At 42.3% G+C, this 22,846-nt stretch overlaps 1 protein-coding gene across 1 annotated transcript in view; it reads right to left on the bottom strand.

Moving 5' to 3' along the window:
- Positions 1–19,697: 19,697 nt before the first annotated feature.
- Positions 19,698–22,846, bottom strand: part of DCUN1D1 (defective in cullin neddylation 1 domain containing 1) — a 17,015-nt gene continuing 13,866 nt past the window's right edge. Inside the window, exons 4-7 of the mRNA XM_018567059.1 lie at positions 22,246–22,376; positions 21,295–21,377; positions 20,743–20,839; positions 19,698–20,333 (exon numbers count right to left, since the gene is read on the bottom strand). Coding sequence (XP_018422561.1) covers positions 20,254–20,333; positions 20,743–20,839; positions 21,295–21,377; positions 22,246–22,376 — 391 coding nt within the window. The 3' untranslated portion in view covers positions 19,698–20,253. The remainder of the gene's footprint in view (positions 20,334–20,742; positions 20,840–21,294; positions 21,378–22,245; positions 22,377–22,846) is intronic.

Raw genomic sequence — 22,846 nt, forward strand, 5'->3', positions numbered from 1 at the left:
AGGGAGTTGATTCTTAGACCACTGAAATATGCAGCTACCTTCAGGTGATTGCACACTGGCAAATCAATCATAGCTGTGGGACAGCCCTGTAAAACGCCTTCCACGCCCAGCTTTCTTCAGTTTTTTGCTAGTGTCCTCTGAGAAGGGGTCCTCCTTTTTCACTGATTTTTTTTTTTGTGCAACATTGAAGCAAGTTTTCACTGATGCAGCATTAAGCCACTGCAGCTGCTCCGGCAGCTATCCAGATCGGTTTTCTCTTCGTCAGAGCCTTGGTGGACTTTGCCAGAAGAACAATGTGGGGCTGGCCTGTAATGTGCTCAGTCACTTACTCTTCGCTACCTGTGTGTTCTCCGCCAGAGGAAGAAGGAACCATTACAGGAGTCTTGTCATGAAGAGGGTAGGACATCCACCCTTAAGTTAAAGTACACGATTTCTGTCCTTGTTGTGGTCCGCACTTGTTTGCAGTTAGAACTGCCTGTGTTGATGGTTCCGAAGGTCACACATTGGGGGTCCTTGGAAATGTCTGAACCTGCTAAAACCAGGTCTTAAGTATTAACTCCCTGTAATCTGTGATGAACAATCAATAAAACTGAATTTCTGTCTTGCCTGTAAAATCTATTTCTTGGAGCACATCACAGGACCTTCCCCTATGTCTTATGTGATCCACTCTGTACTGCTTGCTACATAACTGAGGCAGGCTGGGAGTGGAAAGGGTTATTCAGGGCGGTCCTGCATTTTCTATTGATTTTTCAGTGTCCAATCCCCTGAAGTTTGCTGCAAAACCCAGTGGTCTAAGCATTAACTCCCTGTGTTCTTTGATGTCCTCCATGAAACTGGTCTCACGGGTAAGACAAAAATCATGTTTTTCTGATTCAAAAAAAGGAATATTCACCATCTAGATTAATTAAATGGCAGTTTTAAAAGACTTCTCAACTATTAAGCATGTGGCTGTTGCTCAGATTGTACATCTGGCTGGCGTTAGCCTTGTGTAGTCTAGGCTAATTTGTTTGTTTAGGCAGGTATTAGTGTTTTACTTTATACATTGAAAGAAAACATTTTATTCCCAAAGGCTAACAACTAAGTTTACTGTTTTATTGTTTTATTAAAAGGTTTACAATTTAATTAAAATGTTTGTGTTTAGTGTATGTGTTTCTATTCAGATTTGAGGTTTTGTGTGTCGAGGTAAATGTATTATTTTTGTAAAAAAGTGTGCATTTTGTTGCTATGTAAGGAGGCCCCATAGAAGTGTAGGGGGCAGTAATGTGCAGGTATGGCCAGCAGAGGGAGCATTGCGGCAATAGAGGAACCATGCCTGTCTGATCTTAGTAAGTATGGATTGGCAGAGAGGAAGGTGGGATTGTTCAAGACGGGTGAAAGAAAAAGGATACATGCATTTTGTTTTAAAATGCACTTGTTCTTTAATTAACACCTACAGGTTTAAAGAAGATGCTAACAAAAAACACCATTTACTGCTAGCATTTTATTTGTATGCTATATGTAGGGGGAACAGTGGCAACACCACTCATGGGTGAGGTCAGAAGCACATTGTCACTCTCCGCTTTCCCCCTGGCCTTACATAATAAAGATGGCAGTGACAAGGATTCACTCTCCATCTTAAGGGAGAACCCTTTGAAGTGCTGTTTACCTCTAAACTGATAACCTCATATAACTCCAGTACCTTTGAATGCCAGAATGATGCTATAAACTGTAGAAGCAAACCTTTTGTAAGGGTTCCCATGTCTCTAAACTGACCAGATATAAAATAATAAAGCCAAAGTAGAGGTCCCCTTAGCAGTATTTTCTGCACCATTACACAGTGAATGCAGGCTGCTATGGTTGCTGCCATGGTGTGCTTGCAATATGTTCAGTGGGTTAACACTGGGTGTCATTCAGCTTAGAAGACTGGGGACATCTTGTGAGCAAAATAGAGTACTGTGGGAGATATTTCTGCATTAAAGGTAGATATTTCAGTATGAGGTTGTTTAAAGTAAACAAAAATCCACAGTTGGGCTTTAACACGGTTATGCATTCATTTGTAAAAAAAAAAAAAATCCTCAACTGTGTTTTTCTGCAAATCATGCAAGTACCTAAATCTTTCTTAATATCAGCCATGTTTAATCCCCAGGAGAGGGTGGGCTAGCACTAAGGATGGGTCAGGCTCATGCACAAGGATGACCTCATCACCTTGCTGCCGCTCCCTTAATGTCCAGGTTTTGTTCTGTAGTGAAGGATGGAGATCCAGGCATGCCTGGATCACAAGACAGATTCACAAGTCCTTTGGTAGGTAAAACATATATGTAGTTCAGTGGTGCATTTAGATGAATTAGGTAACTTCTCACAATTGTTTAAAATTTGGTGGTTGTGTAGGCGGACAAAAGACTTTGGGTGGTTATCAATATCGGTAGTTCCTGGTACAACTCTCAATCTAAAACCACTGATTATGAGAGGTTCCTTGAACAGCCCAGTAATTAATGGAACATGTCCTTGCATGCAGAAAATATGTGAAAGTTTTCCAGTCTATAGTGAGACTGATTGATCAACCCTTGCACTAAGGAATCTAAACAGTTTCCTAAATCGGAAAAAAAGAACAGATGTTTCTGTAGGAGGACTACTTCAGCAGAGGCCACAGTATAAGTGATCTCAAGATTACATCACTGATCGGGAACTTCAAATCGCAGATTGGAATGGTAATGTAAACTCTTATAGAAAAATCAAAACTGTAGACTGTAAGGACGTTCATTTTATGTGCTTTTAACTTGTGATCTCTAGCAAAAAAAAAAATCCTGCTTGCTCTGGACTTTGTTTAAAGGTTAATTGGACATTTGCAAAGGACTCCTACCAACCCACACTGAGTGGAGACATGTTTTTGGACTCCTTATTTTCAGTTTTAATATTTGGTATCTATTTGTGTCATACCACAAATAATTATTCTTGCTTTAACACATTCCTTAATCCAGGCCCATAAATATATATTACCAAGGGTTGAATAAAAGGCGGTCTTTGGAACAGGCTTGTGTGAAACATGTAAGAAAAATATTAAGTACCTAGAATCCAAAAGAATCTTAAACTATTACAACAGTACCATTAAGAAGCCAACCTATAAAAGATTCAAATTTATAGCTGGGCCCACTCAGTAAGTCACTTTAGTAAATTGTTCATTCTGAAGTCACTTGTTATTAATTTGATCAAACCAGTAACATTGACGATGCCAATTGGTAGAGGTCTGCTGAACCTAGATGTAATATAATACAACCTGTCTCTGAAAAATGTATCCACTCTCCTTCAGTGTAGTATATCCACTGCTTGGCAGTTCTTATTGGTATTTACTGATCACTCACAGAAACAAATGTTATACACTGTTATTATCCATGAGGCACAAAGTAAATCAGAGATATAAGTATTCGGCACAATATCTCTGCTTGGCTGTTATTTTGTAATCCAAAGAGGTTTCCCGCTTTTTTTTTCTTCAAAACATCAGAGGCTCCGCAGATGTGCGCCATAATATACACTATATATTTGAAGCAAACAGCTCCAAACAATATGTGGCTAACAGTTTTTATCTCCCTGCAGAAGGCTGAAACGCCAGTTCAGGTCACTCCACCACACATACTAAATTATTCCATATTGCACACAATATTTGTTAATATCCAAGAGGATTAAAGTATGAGCAAGGTTGCTATTCATGCAAAAACCACTGAATTTCAGGTTTATAATAGAAGAATTTCACCACAGCTTGCTACAAACACGTCCTTAATGATCAAGGGTGAAGGGGCAGACTCAGTTTGTATTGGTGTACATAGTGAGCAGAGGGCATAATCAAACATAGTCCTACATCCAAATTTCAATGTAGTGTAAGAACAGGGCATATAGGAAACAATTGTTTTCTGTGTATCCTTGCAGAGATCTGGGGTTTTCTCCTGCAGAAAACCACAACAAAAGCGGCACAGAAAATACTTACAGAAATGTTATTACAAAACAGACATAAACAACAGTAAAATAACAGTTCTGGAAGTGAAAAATACGTAAGTGGAGTTTGCCTGGTCTGTGGTTTGTTGCAGAATTTAATTAATTTGTAGAATAGGTCTAATCTCATATGGAAGAGTCACTGGCCCTCAGAAACTGAACAAATGGACTATCAGTACCCTTGATAGTACTGATGTCAAAAGAGAGCCCAAAGTTGCTAATGCTATATCTTTTTCTTCTCTAGAGCAGTGGTTCTCAAACTTAGTGAGACCAGGGTCTGATCATTTTCTTCCAAGACCTTCCATGCCCCAACAATAAGCGCCCTTTTATTTCTTTGCAGTGCATTAACATGCATTATGTATTAAATCGCACATGGCCCATAATACTATGCAGTACTGTGTTGTCATGCATTGCAGTACACTACAACGCAGAAGTGTGAATCTGGTCTGAAAAAAAATATAGATGTATTTCCATGCTTTCACTGTAAAAGTATAAAGTTTTGTTTTTATTATTATTATTACATGACTGCAATGTATGTGAATAGAGATGCATAGCATGTGCTAGGCAAGTGACACATCCCCCCAGCTGCAAATCGCACTAAGTGTGTGTAATTCAGTGTAGGTCTCCTCCACTCCCCCATGCTGCTGCTGACTTCCCAGTCTCTATGATGCTTCTGTGCAATCGATCTGGTCATGTGACCACAAGGGGGTCTCTGCTGCTGCAGGGGAAAACGGGACAGCTCCAATTTCTCAAGACACCACACACCCCCAGAATCAGACTCAGGGAGGAGGAGGGAGAGGTTTAGGTAAATGGCATCCCCACACCCTCTCCCTCATGTGAAGTCATATCTTATCTACTCTGGCTCCCAGGCACAGTGCAGGAGCATGCATAAAAAATAAGAGGAGGTAGTAGATGGTATGGGCTGCACCCTGCTTCAGTGACGTAACCAGAGTTCTGGGCGCCCGGGGCGGAAATTTTTTTTTGAAACTTTTTCATTTTTTTAAATTAATTTTTATTTATTAATTTTTTTATTAAATATTTTTATTTTTTACTTTACTTTTAGGGGCTTCGGGGAAATATTGGGGGTCTAAACAGACCCCTAATATTTCCCTTTAAAAATAGAAAAAGAGATTGAGGACAGAGTCCTCAATCTCTTTTTCTGTGTCCCCTCTGTTATCAATGAACAGGAATCCTTTATGAGTGTTCCTGTTCATTGATAACATGGTATGTTTACTATAACTACAATTATGAATGAACAGGAGGAGATGTAGATCACTCCCATTCATTCATAATTGAGGATATAGTATACATACCAGGTCCTCAATTATGTACAAACACTCAGCGATCACTGATCGCTGAGTGCTTGTACCCGTTCTCCTCTCTGACACACACTGTCATAGGAGGCTGCAAGAGGAGAGCCCAGCCTCCTGTGACAGCGCTGGCTGTCTCCGCCCCCACACCGCTCTGCTGCACTGTGATAGGCGGCCGAGCGGTGTGGGAGGAAAGACACCGGCCGCTCACAGCGCTCGTCCCGCAGCGCTCGGCCGGCTGTCATTTTCTCTCTGATTCCTTTCATCCCTGCTGGGCACTGCTCTGTGTCCCAGCGGGGATGAAAGGAATCACGGCCGCGCCGACAAAACGGCAGGAAAATGTCACTTTCGGCATTTAGCCGAAAGTGCCATTTTCGGCTGGCGCCCCCCTTCACTTTTCGCCCGGGGCCCGCGCCCCTGCTGCACCCCCGGTTGTTACGCCACTGCCCTGCTTCACTATAAGCAGAGACACACTGCTTTGTTAACAACTCTCCCCAGTCATTTGTGTGACTGAGGATGTTTCCATAGTAATTGATGTGAGTGGCGGGAGCAGGCTGTGAGTAGGGGGGAGGATCTGAGGGAAGTGGAAGTACAATCCTAGTGCAGGCAAGCGAGGGGAGGTTGTGGCCCAGTGGTTGAGAAACAGTGCTGTAGAGGGTGTCACTGGGTTAACCCCCCACTCAATCCATAGAACTGAGGAGTGTTTTATTAAGCTCCAGTGGAGCCATCCTTAATGCCATCCATGCTGGGTACATCTAAATTCCCGTATGATAAAGTTTCACAATCCAAGGATAAGTAGAATAAAATTACAATTTGTTAGATACCAAATATATAGATTTTCTGTGTTCCTCTTAGAAGGTTTAATGCTTCTTATTGTGTTTGGTGTCTGATTAGTTTCTTCTTTTGCGTTAATGTAACCACATTTTGTAAGTTTTCCATCACTAGGCATTATGGAATATAAATGAGAGGTGAGATGTATGAAAGTTCAGCTCCAGGCTCACGTGTATTACTGAGCTGCATACAAGATTGTTTACAGCAGGGCTTCATCAGGAGTTCTGCAAAAACCCTGTTCCTTCTAACCTTACCTGCTGTCTGTCAAATGTGTCTTTAAGCAGGACTGTGGTTTGTCATATGTCACCTTCTCTGGCTGCATAACATAGACACAAGATTTAAATCTGACCATTTTTGTTACTAAGTTGTGAATTCTGGGGAAAATGAGGGTGGCATTGTGTTTAGTACTACTCCCCCCATTCTCTGCACACGGTTTTGAGTTTGTCAGACCTCACTGTCATCAAACTTTGTTAGCCAATAAAGGGTATTACTTAAAGTGGAATTAAATTCTACAAATAATAAATTTGTAGAGATCGGGGTAGGAATTATTGACAGAAGAGACATGTAAATGCTCTTCTGTCAAAAAAGTCTTCCTCTTTCCCTTAATCCTTTATTTTCTGTGTACACTGTATGGTGAATGAGCTATGCAGTGTATGCTCTCGGCTCATGCGGAATTGCATCTTCAGTGGCCACTCAATGGCTGAAGAGGATGTCCCAGAACCTGAAAGCAATGTCAGAAATGAGACAGCAGGGGGACAGAGCCTGCATCACCCAGCGTTGGAGAAGTGTGCCTCTTTCTTTCCTGGTTAGATCCTGTTTGCCCTCTTCGCTGAAGATTAATGGACATCTTTGTATGAAATCTTGTCAGTCTGATGCATGGAATAACCTTCATTTCACAAAACAACAATAGACTGACATATCTCTTAAATACATTTCACTTTTTAAAATTTTAATTAGTGTTTGTAATTCCAGTATCTAGGGACCCTAGAAAACAAACATTACTCACCGTTTTGTAAACAGAATATTGGGTTTCAGCTAAGCTTTCAAAACTGCAAATGTCTCTGTCATAATGAATTATCATTTATGGCCCCTTGATATATATGCATTGCACGTTACATGTGTTAGTGCATTGAAGGGTCATCCAATGAAACAACACATAGTAATGCACTGTGTTCCGGTTAGGGAGATTCACACCAACGGATGTAGCTAGAACATTCAGGGCCCATCTGGAAGCAACAAGCTCTTTCAGAACTTCTAATCATCTCTGTGATCCCAGGTGGTAAATTAAAGGGGAGGAAGCAAGGGCCAAGAAATTATCTTCCTGGATTGTAAAGACTATTAAAAGAGCATAAAGGGCGATAGGGCTTGATCCTCCTACTTCGGTGAGGGCTCATTCGACTAGATCCAGGTCGGCTTACTGGGAAGCTCCAGCCAGTGTTCCTATCGAGATGATTTGTAGAGCGACAAGCTGATCTCAACACACACTTCTTTGAAACTACAGAGTAGATCCGGGTGCCTTGTCTATTGTAAACTGTGGGAGAAGAGTCGTTCAGGCGCCTATTGCTGTGTTTCAACAAATGTTTGCCTTGATCCCACCATACTAGCTCTTTATCATTAGTATGGTGCCAGGCACCAGGAAATCGAAAAATTGTCATACCGGTTATTTTTTTTCCCTGGTGCCTATCCATGGCAGCATATTCCCTCACCCCCAAGCCCCTCATATTAGGCTAGTTACGAGAATACTTGTGGGGGGTGGGGGCTGTGCTTCTACTTTTATATAATTTTACTGGTCCTGTAGGTGGGATTAGGGGGTGGAGTTTATCACTAGGATACTGCCATGGATAGGCACCAGGAAAGGAGAATTACCGGTAAGTATGACACAATTTTACATTTACAATTTTACATTTTCCTGTTAACCTTACTCAATGCCTATACCATTACTGTTCAGGATATACACTATTGCCAAAAGTATTGGGACACCCCTCCTAATCTTTGGATTCAGGTGTTCCAATGACCTCCATGACCACAGGTGTATAAAATCAAGCACCTAGCCATGCAGACTCTTCTACAAACATTTGTGAAAGAATGGGTCGCTCTCAGGAGCTCAGTGAACTCAAGCGTGGTACCGTGATAGGTTGCAACCTGTGCAATAAGTCCATCTGTGAAATTTCCTTGCTACTTAATATTCCACGGTCAACTGTTAGTAGAAGCAACTGGGAACAACAGCAGCTCAGCCACAAAGTGATAGGCCACGTAAAATGGCCGGGCGGGGTCAGCGCATGCTGAAGCGCACAGTGCGCAGAAGTCACCAACTGTCTGCAGAGTCAATAGCTACAGATCTCCAAACTTCGTGTGGCCTTCAGGTTGGCACAACAGCAGTGCGTAGAGAGCTTCATGGAATGGGTTTCCATGGCCGAGCAGCTGCATCCAAGCCTTACATCACCAAGTGCAATGCAAAGCGTCGGATGCAGTGGTGTAAAGCACGCCACCACTGGACTCTAGAGGAGTGGAGACGTGTTCTCTGGAGTGATGCATCATGCTTCTCTGTCTGGCAATCCGCTGGACGTGTCTGGGTTTGGCGGTTGCCAGGAGAACAGTACTTGCCTGACTGCATGGTGCCAAATGTAAAGTTTGGTGGAGGGGATTATGGTGTGGGGTTGTTTTTCAGGGGTTGGGCTTGGCCCCTTAGTTCCAGTGAAGGGAACTCTTAAGGCATCAGCATACCAAGACATTTTGGACAATTTCATGCTCCCAACTTTGTGGGAAGTTTGGGGAGGACCCTTCCTGTTCCAACATGACTGCGCACCAGTGCACAGAGCAAGGTCCATAAAGACATGGATGAGCGTGTTTGGGCTGGAGGAACTTGACTGGCCTGCACAGAGTCCTGACCTCAACCCGATAGAACACCTTTGGGATGAATTAGAGCGGAGACTGCGAGCCAGGCCTTCTCGTCCAATATCAGTACCTGGCCTCAAAAATGCGCTTCTGGAAGAATGGTCAAACATTCAGATAGACACACTCCTAAACCTTGTGGACGCCTTCCCAGAAGAGTTGAAGCTGTTATAGTGGCAAAGGGTGGGCCAACTCAATATTGAACCCTACAGACTAAGACTGGGATGCTATTAAAGATCATGTGCGTGTAAAGGCAGGCATTCCAATACATGACAATATAGTGTATATTTTGACTTTTTTAAATACATCTTACATTTAGTATCCAACCAAACTGTCCACCCAGAGTGGGTTATAGAGTATGGAACAATCCATTATACACAGGCATGCTCCTTTTATTTACATGGCTTAAAGTAAACCCAGCTTATAAGAAAATGTATAGGCACAGGTAAGCTGGCTCTACTTCCTCCAGTCTTCATAGTCGTCAGTGAGGCTGCCAATCTCTAGCGATGCAAGAAAGGTCGATTTTCGCAGTAAAAGTCAAGATTTGAATGTAACTTCAGCTGCCTTGTCAGATGTTTTGACATGCAGTTTTCATTGAAGGTAAGCTGTGCTTACCCATTTTTCTCCAGCAGAAAACTTCAGGGGAGTGGATACAAGACCAGTCACCCTGCACAAGGAGAGAGAGCAGGAGTAGCTGGTCTTTATTACAGGAACTAGCTGCATAGAGGATTACTGCACATATCTGATAGAAATATACAAAGCATACCAAGAATCAAGTAAGGATACACAAGACTATTGTATTTAGAGTTAGACAATATTTGCTCATCCTGGAGTTCAGCTGTAATGTCATTAAGTGCTCCCCCTTTCTGCATGTATGTGCTGCATTTGGCTGACATAATCCCACTACAGGTCAGTCTTCTGTATCTCCACATGATCTGTATTGGTCCATAAATATCGGCCATCTTGCCAAATTACAAACCTCTACAGCAGCTTGTTGCCTGACAACTGGAAACAATGCATGTCAGCATCTTTAATTCAGCACAGGATATAAACACACACATCTGGCTGATCTGCCCTCAGTGCTTCCTGCTAAGGCACCAATTCGGGCTAAAGAGTGGTCAGAGATGGACCTGTGGTGATAGAAATATGTCAGTAGGGTGCAGCAGCTGTGTGCTACGATTGGGTGTATGCAATAACAGGTTGTAAGGCATTACAATGGCAAATACTTATAATGCCATTGTGCAGGTGTCTTAATCAAAGCTGATGACGATTTGAATAACGTTTTGCTTTTTAGAGAAAAATTTGGAAGCTGCCATTGTTTATCTTCTTCTGAGAATGGTAATTGCATGGCTGTTTTTCTGATACACTGGGGGTGATTTACTAACCTAAACACACGCACGCACTAGGTGTGTGTGATTTTTACACAGCAAAACGTATTTATCAACCAAAAAGTCTCTAGAAGCATATTTCCACTAATGCCATATATGGAAAAATCATGCACATGATGCATATATAATGCTGCTTCACAGTTTAGACAAAAATGGTTAGCTCATGCATTTACATTCCTGCATTCATCAATGCAAGCAACACAACATAGAGCTAATTTACACAACATCACCTTGCAATTCATGCTTGGCTTTGCACAACACACCTGCTTTGTGTGTACACACTACAAAGGTGTCTAGATTCCACCAATAGATCATGCTGGGAGGGAACACACTACAGAGGTGTATACATGTTCGTGGCGTGTTTATAAGGTTAGTAAATCAACCCCACTGTCTTTAATTCTTTCTGGTGACTGATCCAGAACAAGGATGTAGATCAGGAAAGTGTCAGAAAAAGTAGCGAAGCATGAAAGTAAGCGAGTAATGTAAATAAGAATGCACTCCTGCCATGTAACAGATTTTGCTGGGAAACTTGGTGTGCACCTAAGTGATATTTCGAATTACAATTTTTGTACTTTCCATAAAATCATGGTCTCCATGTTCATTGAGAGACAAAGTACTTCATATAAACCTGTGGCTATACTTCCAAAAGCAGGAGGAATGCACATAGTAGTTAATTAACGAAAAAACTAAAGTTACAGTGCCACCTCATGGCTATACCCCAACATTGCTACAATACATCAGTAGTAGCAAGCAGAAGAAAAACATGCACAAAGCAAAAACCATGGGAGCTGTCCTCCAATAAACTCAGAGAAAAATGTTTTATTGAGTACAAAAAAACTTATTTTATCCATTTAATTTTTTTTATTGAGAAGGGGCATATTTTTTTTTTCCTTTTTTGTTCTCTTTTTTTTTTTACTTTTCAAATTCCCGCCGGTTCCGCCCCCCTGCGATGCGGACGCTCGCAAGGGACAGAAGACACAGCGGGGATCGTGGAAAAGGTAAGAGACGTTACGCTGTAAACCCGAGTGTGGCTCGGGGTTACCGCTTATGGTACTGAAAATTAACCCCGAGCCACCCTCGGGAATACCGCCAAGGAGGTTAAAGAATGGAGAAAAGCCTACTGCTGGAAAAAAAGCATGAGGCCTAAAACTTTGTAACTCGCACAACCAAAAATTGGACAGATGCTGTACAATGGTGCATATATGAAACATGACATTTTGAGCCTTGAGCAAGTGAGAATAACGGAATGTTAGCAGGTGAGTTAGAAGTCATAGTACCGGAAACATATGTGCTTGTAATAATCACAAAGCGTCACAAGAGCACCCATTACATCCACTGAGGATCCATCACCTCGCAACAAACATGCATCAGCTTTCTGTTAAAATGGAATGCTATGAGATCCACATCCAGCAATTCCCACCCAAGACAGTTTTGTTTAAAAACCATTTACTTGGGTCCAGACTTTGCCAGTTGAGGTAGTTCGTCTGACAGTTGTCCACTTCTGAAATGTAAACCACAGACAGCTGAAACCTACCTTTCTGCCCAGCGAAGAATGTGGTTCACCGCCCTTGCCACTGTGGGACTCAGGGTTGAAATATGTCAATCAACAAGGATTAACCAATATGCATTGTCAGGCTGGATGGCCCTCCCGAACAGCCCAGTGCAGAAGAGACCTGAAGTTCCAAAACATTTATGGAAAACCTGGTTTCCTCCTGAGACCACTGCACAGACTGCAACTTTGAATACATTAAAGGTTGCCTTGAACTAGGCTACCATGAGGCCCAAGGTCCTCAAGCAACAATAAGATGACCACCATCCAGTCCAAAACTGCCTGACCTGGTCTTTAGCTTTTTGGTCTTAAGTTTTCCTTCCAAAAGAAAACCTTTTGCCATCCTGGTAACTGGAACCAACCCAAGATATCCCAGCTGTTAAGATGGGACTAGTAAGCACTTATTTAGGTTCAACAACCAGCCAAACTCCTCCAAGGTTCACAGGGTGAACTTGAGATTGGCTGCCAGTGTCTGGTGCAAAGCCATCCACAGTAGGAGACCATCAACATAGCCCATGATAGAAATACTCATTAGTGGCAAAAGCCCAAACAATGGAGCCAACACTTTGGTAAATGCAAACAAAATCAATACCACTCCAAGTTGGCACATGCTTGCCTGCAGTTCACAGACAGCTTGTCACTGACAGTATACTCTAAATGCAAAATGGATGGCGGCAACAATCCAGCACATGCACCATTATTTTATTGTCCTTAAATAGGGTACCTTACAGCTAAACAGTACTAACTATGTTAGTGAATGCCCAGGGAGCTTTCTGCTTGGTTACCAATCACAGGAGGTGACAGATAAAGATTAAAGGCAAAAAAAAACCCCAAACATCTGAAATGCTACTGTGTAGCCTAATATTACCACTTGACCAGACCCAAGCACCATGTATGCGACCAGACAAAACCAGTAGAGGCTGAAAGATTTCCCCTCACCTTCAGCTGGGGGGGGCAAATGCTTTATATAGAGGTATCCTTAGCTGCCTTAGATGTCTTGAAATGCTAGTGACTTTTTGCGCCAGGGGACCTGGAAACTTTGTGGAGCATCCTTGGGGGCAAAAGGACTGTTTGTGTGCTAAGAATGAGGTCCCAGCCTTGCGCTGAGTGTTCTTGGGCCTACCTACCTCTGCAGTCTTTTACCTCTTGGTATTCATGATAACCTCATCTAGCATTCAATTGCAACTTTTTTGGGGGGATAGAATGGGAACGATCTCATTAGAGATAGTAACTCTCTCTTTTTTCCTAGTGACAATGAGTTTCCTAGTGACAATGAAAGGGAAAGAACCTCAAATTTTGGGTTGTCATCAGAACAGGAATAGATGTGAAATCTTCCAAAAGGGACACCAGTTATGGTGAACCCTGCAAGCCACCAGGGGTTTCCACCTTTTTGGAGGGATTTCCTCTCACTTTCTGTCATGGCTATCGGAAAGCACGTAAAGGTAAATATCCCCAAACGGGACACAGATGGTAAAAAACAAACAAACTTGTAGAAGTTATAACCCTTCCTTACACTATCCAATGCTAAAAAAAAAGTTTTAGCTTCAATTCTACTTTAAGCTGAGGTGCCTTTCTCCCCCTAAAGGGAAATTTGACAAGGTCTTCTTGGATGTTTGATTCATGAACCAACAGTTTAGTAACAGGATCCAACAAAACAAAGTTACTAGAAGCCGAGACACCAGGGGGTTACTTTACTAAAGGCAAATAGGCTGTTCACTTTGCAAGGGAAGTTTGCCCTTAGTTTAGTGAGTGAAGGGAAGCTCAGCTGACTTCCATCACTTAATCATGTTCATGCTGTTTTTTTTATTCTCTTTGCACATTATTGAGCATTCTTTACAAAGTGAAGTTTCACCACATTTACTAAGCTAAGGGAAACTTCCCCTGAAAAGGGCAAATTACCTTGCAATGTGAACAGCCTGTTTGCCTTTAGTAAATCAACCCCCAGGCATCACATCACACAGGTATTTGAGGGCTTGCGCCATTTGATCTGTGAGCTTATTCAGGTGCGACGGCCCAATCCAAAACCATTTGGGAAACCAAGGCTAAAACTAGTCTAATCAAGGATCCAGAGACTGTATCCAAAGATTTGGGTAATCACTTCTGTTTCCTGTCCATTCCTCTGGAATCACCTTGGTCTTGTTCAGCTTGGAAGCGAGTGGGTCCACAATAAGTAGAGTTGCCCCCTTTTTCACTGAAGGGTACACTTTTTGCAAAAAAAAAAGTAACAAACCACAACCAAGGGAAAGACAAAAGGTTTGTCAGGGCATTTCCATTCATAGTACAGAAAGTAATCAAAGAATGAATAGTATAGGAAAACCTTAGGGGCTTGGCTTTATAAGAACCACATACCATGTTTGACCCAGAGGATGAGTTAGGGGAATCCTCCAACTTTAGGTTTTCCCTGATGAGAGAAGAAACCATCTCTTTGCCACGAGATATGGCGGTTTCAAACTGCTCATCATTAAGAGAATGCAGTTATTCCTCATCTGACACATTTGCCTTAACCTCCAGCTAGTCTGGTATCTCTAATTCTGGGTCTAAAGGTAGGATGCTGCAGTTAGACTGAGATAAAGTCTGAACTAACTGGGGAAAAAAAACCTTCCATAAGTGCAAGAACCAGATTTGAGCATGAGATCAGCAGCAGATGTGTCTAAAGCCTCCATGGAGGATTCATATTAGAGTACAGGAGTGGGCAGATTTGCAAGCAGTGTACACTGGGTATAGTCACACTGGGTGTAACCATAGGTACTGAGTTGGTCACGCTATGGTCCATTTATTGCAGGCGATACCCAGGAGGTTGCTGCAATGTGTTTCTGGGAGGGCAAGACAATGTGGCAGATGCAACAGGAGAAAAACATCAGCAACGGAGATGATCATTAAAAAAAACAGCAGAATAAGTCACTTTACAGCTTGTAGGGTGGCTGGCTGTATATGCAAGAGGCCCCGCCCACTTCCTTCCTATAGCTAGGCAAGCCCTGGGAATCAACAAGAACCAGCCTAGTAGAGCAGGCAAAATGTCCCAAACTAGGATGGAAGCCAGAGGCTCTGTAAAACAGTGCTAACAATACGGTAAACGCACCGGACCCCAAATAAATAAAAAAAGGAGCCACACAGAATCTTAATCCAGCAGTCGAACCGAAGGACTGCTGTACAGGCTATTCACAATAGCCGTATGGCAGCCAACCGGCTCAGCCGAGACAAACGCATATCCTTCGACTCCGCTGAGCTGAAGTCACAGGCGAAGCGGGGAGAGAATGGTCTGCTCCCCACAAATGTAAAGAGCTGGGCGGAGCCAGCCACATCACGGCTGGCTCAACCCAGTTGTTGTCATTCACTGACAGCCCAGCGTCCTCAGGTTATTTGAGGACACTGGGCTGTTATTAAATGACAACTGGGCGGAGCCAGCTGTGATGTCACAGCGGACTCCGCCCATTTATTTTGCTTTGTCCGGGACCTGCGGAAAAGATTCGGATAGGTGCCAGACAAATGTAATCAGTTGGGCAGAGCTAGCGGTGATGTCACCGCTAGCTCCGCCCAATTGTTCACATTTTGCCAGCATCTGTCCGTGTCTTCACTCTGCAGCGGGAGTGAGTCGCGTGCGGTCGGGGTTTTTCCTTATTATTATTTTTACGAGTGATCGTCATTGTGGACAGCGCTGGACATCGTGATTGACCCTGGATTATGTCGCCGGACCAATTTTTTGGATTTTTATTTTATTACTAAAGGATTTTTTTTTTCTCAAACACCTGGTGTGTCTATTTTTACTTTACTGTTAACCCTTTTTGTGAATGAGTACCCCTTACTTATTCACAAGCGGGGGCAGCATCTGGGTGCCCCTTATTAAAGGGGTAACCTGATGCAGATAAGCCCCCCTCCCCGTAGACCCCCACAACCAACGCCCCAGGGTTTGTGGTGAAGAGGCCCTGGTCTCCATCGGCATGGGGACAAGGTGCTTTTCCAGGTGGGACCCCTGGGAGGGTCGCTCGCTCATCCCCCCCCATACCTTTCCTGCCCAGGGCCGGTGCTAGGATTCTAGGCAAGGTGCATTTTTGGGTCCCCCACCCCCTGTAAAAACAGGGCATTTTGACAAGTACTTGTACTTGTCAAAATGCCCCGATGTTTGCGCTATGTTTTTTTTTTAGGAGAGGGACCCAATGGCGTTTTATTTTTTTCTTCACGTCATTTTTTTTTATTCCGCTTGCTACCTTGAAGGTAGTGAGCAGAATAACTGCTCAGCGGCATTCGGCTATTCACTTACTGCCGATCGGCCCCTATGAGAATAGGGGCGAATGGCAGTGAGTTAACTGCTGGAGGTTCGGCTCAGCCAATCCAGATGTTGGATCGGCTGGGTCGAACGTGATCTTCATTTTGGCACAGCTGAACATATTATAATAAATGGTTGTCATGTAGATGTATTGATCATCTGTATGTAGTAAGCAAAATAATAAAGCAGTATACGGTTATTTAACTCTCACCTAAATGAATGGATTCAGAATGCATTATTCTCCTAGACGAGGGCCAATTCACATGCATATCAAAAATTGTGTGGACTTTTTCCCCTTTAATATAGTAAATTCACTAAACCATGGCCTGGAAAGGAATGGAGTGTCACATGCTGGTATTGAGATCCTAATCCAGGAGCCAACAGGATTTTTTTTTTTTTTTTTAGGAACCAGGTTCATTAACAACAACTAAAGAAACCCTCAAAAAGGTAGATGCAAGATGAAATGTTTAAGGAGCATTGGCTACCTGGCTCCTGAGACTTGTCCAGCCCTGCCATAACCGCACTATGCTTCTGGGATAACTCGCCCATTGCTTTAAGCAAGCAGTGTATTTGTAGGTTGGGGAGAGAGCAGTTTAGAATAATAGTGGGGGATTCGCAGTGATATGGTCACCGGGAGCAAAGGTGTAGTGGTCAGTTCTGTCAATAATGCTCTAGTGACATGTCCCTTGTAGTCCGACTCTAAAAGGGGTGGTCCGGGGATCTGGCTGCGGATAGATCGCATTGTAACACTAAAATACAGCAATAAACAAAAGGACTTAATAGCAACCATTAAGCGAGATACTCCCTCCATGCGTCCCCTGATATCAGTTATTTTTACCACGTTTCTGGTTGTACGTACCATCTACTTTAAAGAATTTTTGATTACTAGTTACATGACAGACTCATAAAAGCCCCTGTATATGTAGAATGTGACAAAGAACCCGCACTCGACCCCCTACCTATAAGTAATTGACCCACCCCAAGAACAAAATTACACATTACTATGGCAGTTTGATGACTGCAGGGCACTGATTAAGTTTTGAGCCGGGAAACATTTGGGGCCTAGCTCCATGGGATTTTTTTTATCCTACTTTACTCTTGTGTTGATTGTTTAATCCCCACCCGACTTCTCAGCTGTGCAACAACTTACTGAAGTAGAATACTAAAAACAGTATACGCCGATCAGTCATAACATTATGACCACCCACCTTATATTGAGTAGGTCCCCATTTTGCCCCCAAAAAAGCCCTGACCCATCAAGGCATGGACTCCACTAGACCGCTGAAAAAATGCTGCGGTATGTGGCGCCAAACTGCCAGTAGCAGATCCTTTAAATCCAGTAGTTATGAGGTGGAGACTCCATGGATCATACTTGTTTGTCCAGCACATCCCACAGATGCTCGATTGGATTGAGAATTTGGAGGCCAAATCAACACCGCAAACTTCTTGTTGTGTTCCTCAAACCATTCTTGAACCATTTTTGCAGTGTTGCAGGGTGCATTATCCTGCTGAGAGAGGCCACTGCCATCAGGAAATAATGTTTACATGAAGGGGTCTACTTGATCAGCAACAATGTTTAGGTAGGTGGTATGTGTCAATGCAACATCCACATGAATGGCACAACCCAAGGTTTCACTGCAGAACATTGCCTAAAGCATCAAACTGTCTCTGCCGGCTCGTCTTCTTCTCATAGTGCATCCTGATGCCATCTCTTCCCCAGGTAAGCAACAGACACGGCCATCCTCATAATGTAAAAATAAGTGACTCATCAGACCAGGCCACTTTCTTCTATATCTGATGCTTACTTACCCATTGTAGGCGCTTTGGAGGTGGACAAGAGTAAGCATGGGCACCCTGAACAGTCTGCAGCTACGCAGCAAACTACAAATGCACTGTGTGATCAGACACCTTTCTAATCGGGGCCAGCATGAACATTTTCAGAAAACTGAGCCACAATAGCTTTTCTATTGGATCGGACTACAGGGGCCAGTCTTCACTCCCAAAATGCATGTGCATGAGCCTTGGCTGCCCATGACCTGTTCACTGATTTTCCTTCCTTGGATCACTTCTGGTAGGTCCTGACCACTGCAGACCAGAAACATCCCCCAAGAGCTGCAGTTTTGGAGTTGCTCTGACTCGGTCGTCTTGCCATCACAGTTTGGTCCTTGTCAAAGTCACTCAAATCCTTACGCTTTCTCTCTTTTGCTGCTTACAACAGGTCAACTTTAGAGACAAAATGTTCACTTGCCCAATATTCCCACCTACTTCCAGGTGTCATTGTAACAAGAACATAAGTTATTTACTCCAGCTCTCAGTGGTCAAAATGTTATGCCTGATCAGTGTATGTCCTGCACCATCTAATGGATTCAGCAGGTGGGAGATCAAGCCTTTGGTCTGTAGTCATCACACTTAAGCTCATTACACATGTTACAAATGTCTGACCATACAATCTTTGCACAATGAATTTTACATTTACCAAAACTAGTTTTTATGAGGACCTTTCTAAACTATCCAGTCAAATAGGCCAATGCACCACATAGCTTTTGATACATATAAAGGAGATTGTACCATGTGTGGTAAAACCCAACTGCTAGACCTTCAGTCTGTGAAACAAGGTCCATGGATTGTATTCAGAACCACACACTGCGGATATGACGTTTTGACCAAAGTGTTCGTTCTCCACACAACATTTTAGAAGGCTAAACAATTCAGATTTTCAACTCTTATGAACCTTGGGATGATCAACAACAAAAACACATATTTAGATAAATTAAATGTTATTTTGCATGTCACAAAGAAAATGCAATATCCAATCCTTTTTTCTGATGCCTCCAGCTCTTAAAAAAACAACAACAAAAACTCCACTGGGCGGAACTGCAGAGTTTACAGAACCATGGAAGGGTGCAATTATTAAAAGTAATAATCAGAATTCATACCAAGTTGACAGGAGGACAGGTTATGCTACTTGATATTACAGGCAAACTTCATTTGGTGTTTTTGGCTTCTAACTGTTCATCTTATCTTTATACTTTGATGCAGATATGTACTTTGCATGTGCAGGATCATACTACATATTCATTCACCTTCAATGTCTGCAGAAATTCAATTCGGTCAGGAGTTTTATCAACTAAAAAAAAGGGCATCTGCATGTTGATACAGGGTGACAAAGAAGTGTTTTACAGGTGTCATGAGAGGACAATAGCAAGATGACGCACAGACTGATATGTCAGATTTATCCTTCCTGGAAAAGTACCGGATTTAAAACGAACATGTTTACATTCACATACAAACAACTGCTGAACATACAGATAGAAATCAACCATCCTCAGGGGCTCCAACACACACCAGCGATGGGCCTCTGACCAGTTTTATCTACAGCAAGAAACAGGTGCAGCTTGCTTCCTTCTTCAGCAGAGGAGTCAAAACATACATGATGTTTAAACTTTCACAACACTGGTGAGGGGGATAAATCATGAGTTTGATAGTTTGGGGTTTTCTTACGTCCTCTACAATTCCAGCAAAACACTTGCTTTGGTATCGACAACGGAGCACCGCCCGCCATGTACGGTGAGATCCAAAAACAGATGAGGATGATGATGATGAACATTGCTTTTCTTTGTTTCTTTATGGGGGAACAATAGCACATTATCTGATGAGGTGTTACCTGCATAGTCTCTGGAACTAGCAAACAAAAGAGGCATCACGGAGGCTATGATGAAGTTAGCAGATGAATGTGGCATTTTGCTTTATGTGAGTGAACAAGCCACACAATCAATCTAAAACTGATGACAGGATAAACTAGGATGTTCCACAGATATGTGATGAAATCCATGATTTGGACATGAAGTGGAAATTGCGCTCCAGGACTAGTAAACAGGCCCAAACCACCAAGAGAATGAAATAGAATACGGTCTTATAAGATGTCTCCAAGTGTCTCTTTCAACCCTGCGGAGATGCTGCTAGGGTTGATCTTCAAATGAGTCCAGCCAGAAGAAACTGACTGTAATTATCAGTTAATTTGTACAGGCTATGTACATTCTACAAGGTTCCTTAGTGCTACACTGTTGTACTTTTTGTCCCTGCAATTTGAGGACGTGCAAATTCCACAAAGTCATCAATGAGAACTGGCCATGCTCCTGAAGAAAAGAAGAAAAAAAAAAAAGAAGGTGCAGTTAGATGATCGGAAGCAGAAAGTGGAAACGTTTGGATTAAACATGTGATTCAATTTATATCCCTCTTTTGGTGTTCAAAGTCTTTCACCCAACCAGTACTTATAAGACTGCTGCCTATTGCGCCTGAACTATCAACAACAGGGTACACGCCTAAAGTCCTAGCTACCATTCCCCACTCGGGGTAACTGCAAGGTTATTATATCTTTAGAAACACATCAGCAGATCCAGGCATGTAATGGAGCTTCTGCTATGCAAATACCACCAAAAAGTCAGTACTTGCACTGTCATTTTAAGGGGCCCCAGGCTACTTTGGATGACAAAGCTAAAGTAAGGGCTATTCTAATGTTCCCTACAGGCACCCATTAAACCATACCTTCTTCATCGTAGTTTGACATATCATCTGCTATCATTGTACTGAAATCTAGTAGAAGGTTCCATGTGTCCTTAGGTATTGATCGTTTATGGTGTTCCTGCAGATAGAAAACAATACATCAAGATGGTTGTCATAAGGCATACCACACTGATCTGATATTTTAAGTGGAGTTTACAACAAACAAACAGACTGCTACCCTTGGCCTCATCAATATACATTCACTGGGATCAAACCGGCTGAATCACATTTCGTTTACCTATATAAAAGTCTTGAAGAAACAGAATTATTTTCACTCAGTAAAGCTCAGAGCTAAAATGTTAGACTTGGTTTACTGAAGTGACACAATGAAGGATAACTTCTGCCTGGTCACTAAACTGTGTGCCCGGATCTGCACCTTACTAAATCAGCCAGAAAATGTTACACTTCACACGACTGACTCCAGTTTATAACATAGGTGGCCTCATACTCTAAAAGCAGTTACTAATATTATGGCTACAAATCATCAAATCTGTTAAACAAAAAGAGGGGAAAAAAACAAAACACAAATCTTACCAATAAAAATGTGTTCCATAAGTCTAGGAATTTGAATCGTCCATTTAGTACTAAATTCCAATAGGCAATGGCCATCTCTAAGTCTGAAAAGTGACAGTTGACATCATTACACAGGGCACTTATTTCCATATGCAAAAGGCTATTAAGGCGGGCCTGTCCGTAACTTTACAAGATCGCGTGAATTACACACCAACAGTAATTTACAATATATATATATATTTTAGATAAATAAATAATTCACCTACAAACAAATAACTACAAAGATCTTTGTGCATATGTCTGGAATACACCATGATGAATCAATGAAAATCCTTCTAAATATTTTTTTATATGTGAATAACATTGATATATATTTTCCTTATATTAAATGATTTCACATTTATGGACACCTTAGAAATCCCATAGTTCTTTGGATCCTTCTAGTCTATGGATTTCAGCGATGTGGTGTCTGGATATATAACAGGGACAGGTGGTTGTTACTTGTAGCAGAAAACATCTGTGCTGTGTAGCCACAAAACTGTAGCTGTCAATGGCTTCCACTGGCAAAACAAGACAAACCACCTGCTGCATTACACAATGCAATGTATCACTATAAGGGCTCATTCAGACAGGCGTGCAGGCCTGTAAAAAGACCCGAGCCCGGAAGGGATGGGTGCTGCATGTAAATGTGAGTAGCAGCCTGTTCTTCCCTATGGGAGGATGCGGCTGCACACAATTACATGCACATCTGTGAGAGTCCGGGTGCCCGTACTTGAACGCACAATGGCTGTAGATCTTCTTACAGATGTGCATAGCCGTCTCAATGAGCCCTAAATGTAGAAACTATACTCTGCATCTCACTTCTGTGTTTGTAGCATTAATCAGTTACAAAATGGGTACAAATATGTAGGGTCAAAAATGTATGTGTACGCTGCACCTCTTTCTAACACATCAGTTGTCATTTCAACATACCTAGACCTTTTTGGCCTGGATTTTTTGCAAAGTTGAATGTAAACTGATAAAAATCCTTAAACCTTCCTTGCTCTTTTAATTCTTGTTCCATTTTCGGTAGCTGTGCTTTTAATTTTTCTATGCTGTCGCACCTGTGAAAAGAGCCGAACAGAAATAATACAAGAAAAGCATTAATCCACTTCTTAAATGACCCTATAGAAGGCGTCATATGAGCCAAATGTCCTCACTGACATGCACAGAAAGCTCCAAATAACAGAACATATTGTAGGATTCAACATATGGTAGAATGTGGCTACAGCTAAAACCAACTCCATATAAATGTCTACACTAGCAATATGGCAGAGACATGAATTGGATTTGTAACAGACACCACAGTACCAGCTACACATATTTACAAATGAGGATACTGAAGGTCATTGCACTTTGTGATATTTCAAAGCACAAGAGGCCAGTAAAGAGGACACGGCAGTGTGATCACATTATGGATGAACTCCAGGCAGTTATATATATTCATGGGGAAAAATTCTAAAAGTAGATCTAAAACTTTTGTTTCTAGTTTTGGATAGAGTAGGGGGGGGGGGGGGGTTGTTTTATCAGACAG

This window comes from Nanorana parkeri, unplaced genomic scaffold, assembly GCF_000935625.1.
Source record: "Nanorana parkeri isolate BGI_ZX_2015 unplaced genomic scaffold, ASM93562v1 scaffold1003, whole genome shotgun sequence".
NCBI lineage: Eukaryota > Metazoa > Chordata > Amphibia > Anura > Dicroglossidae > Nanorana > Nanorana parkeri.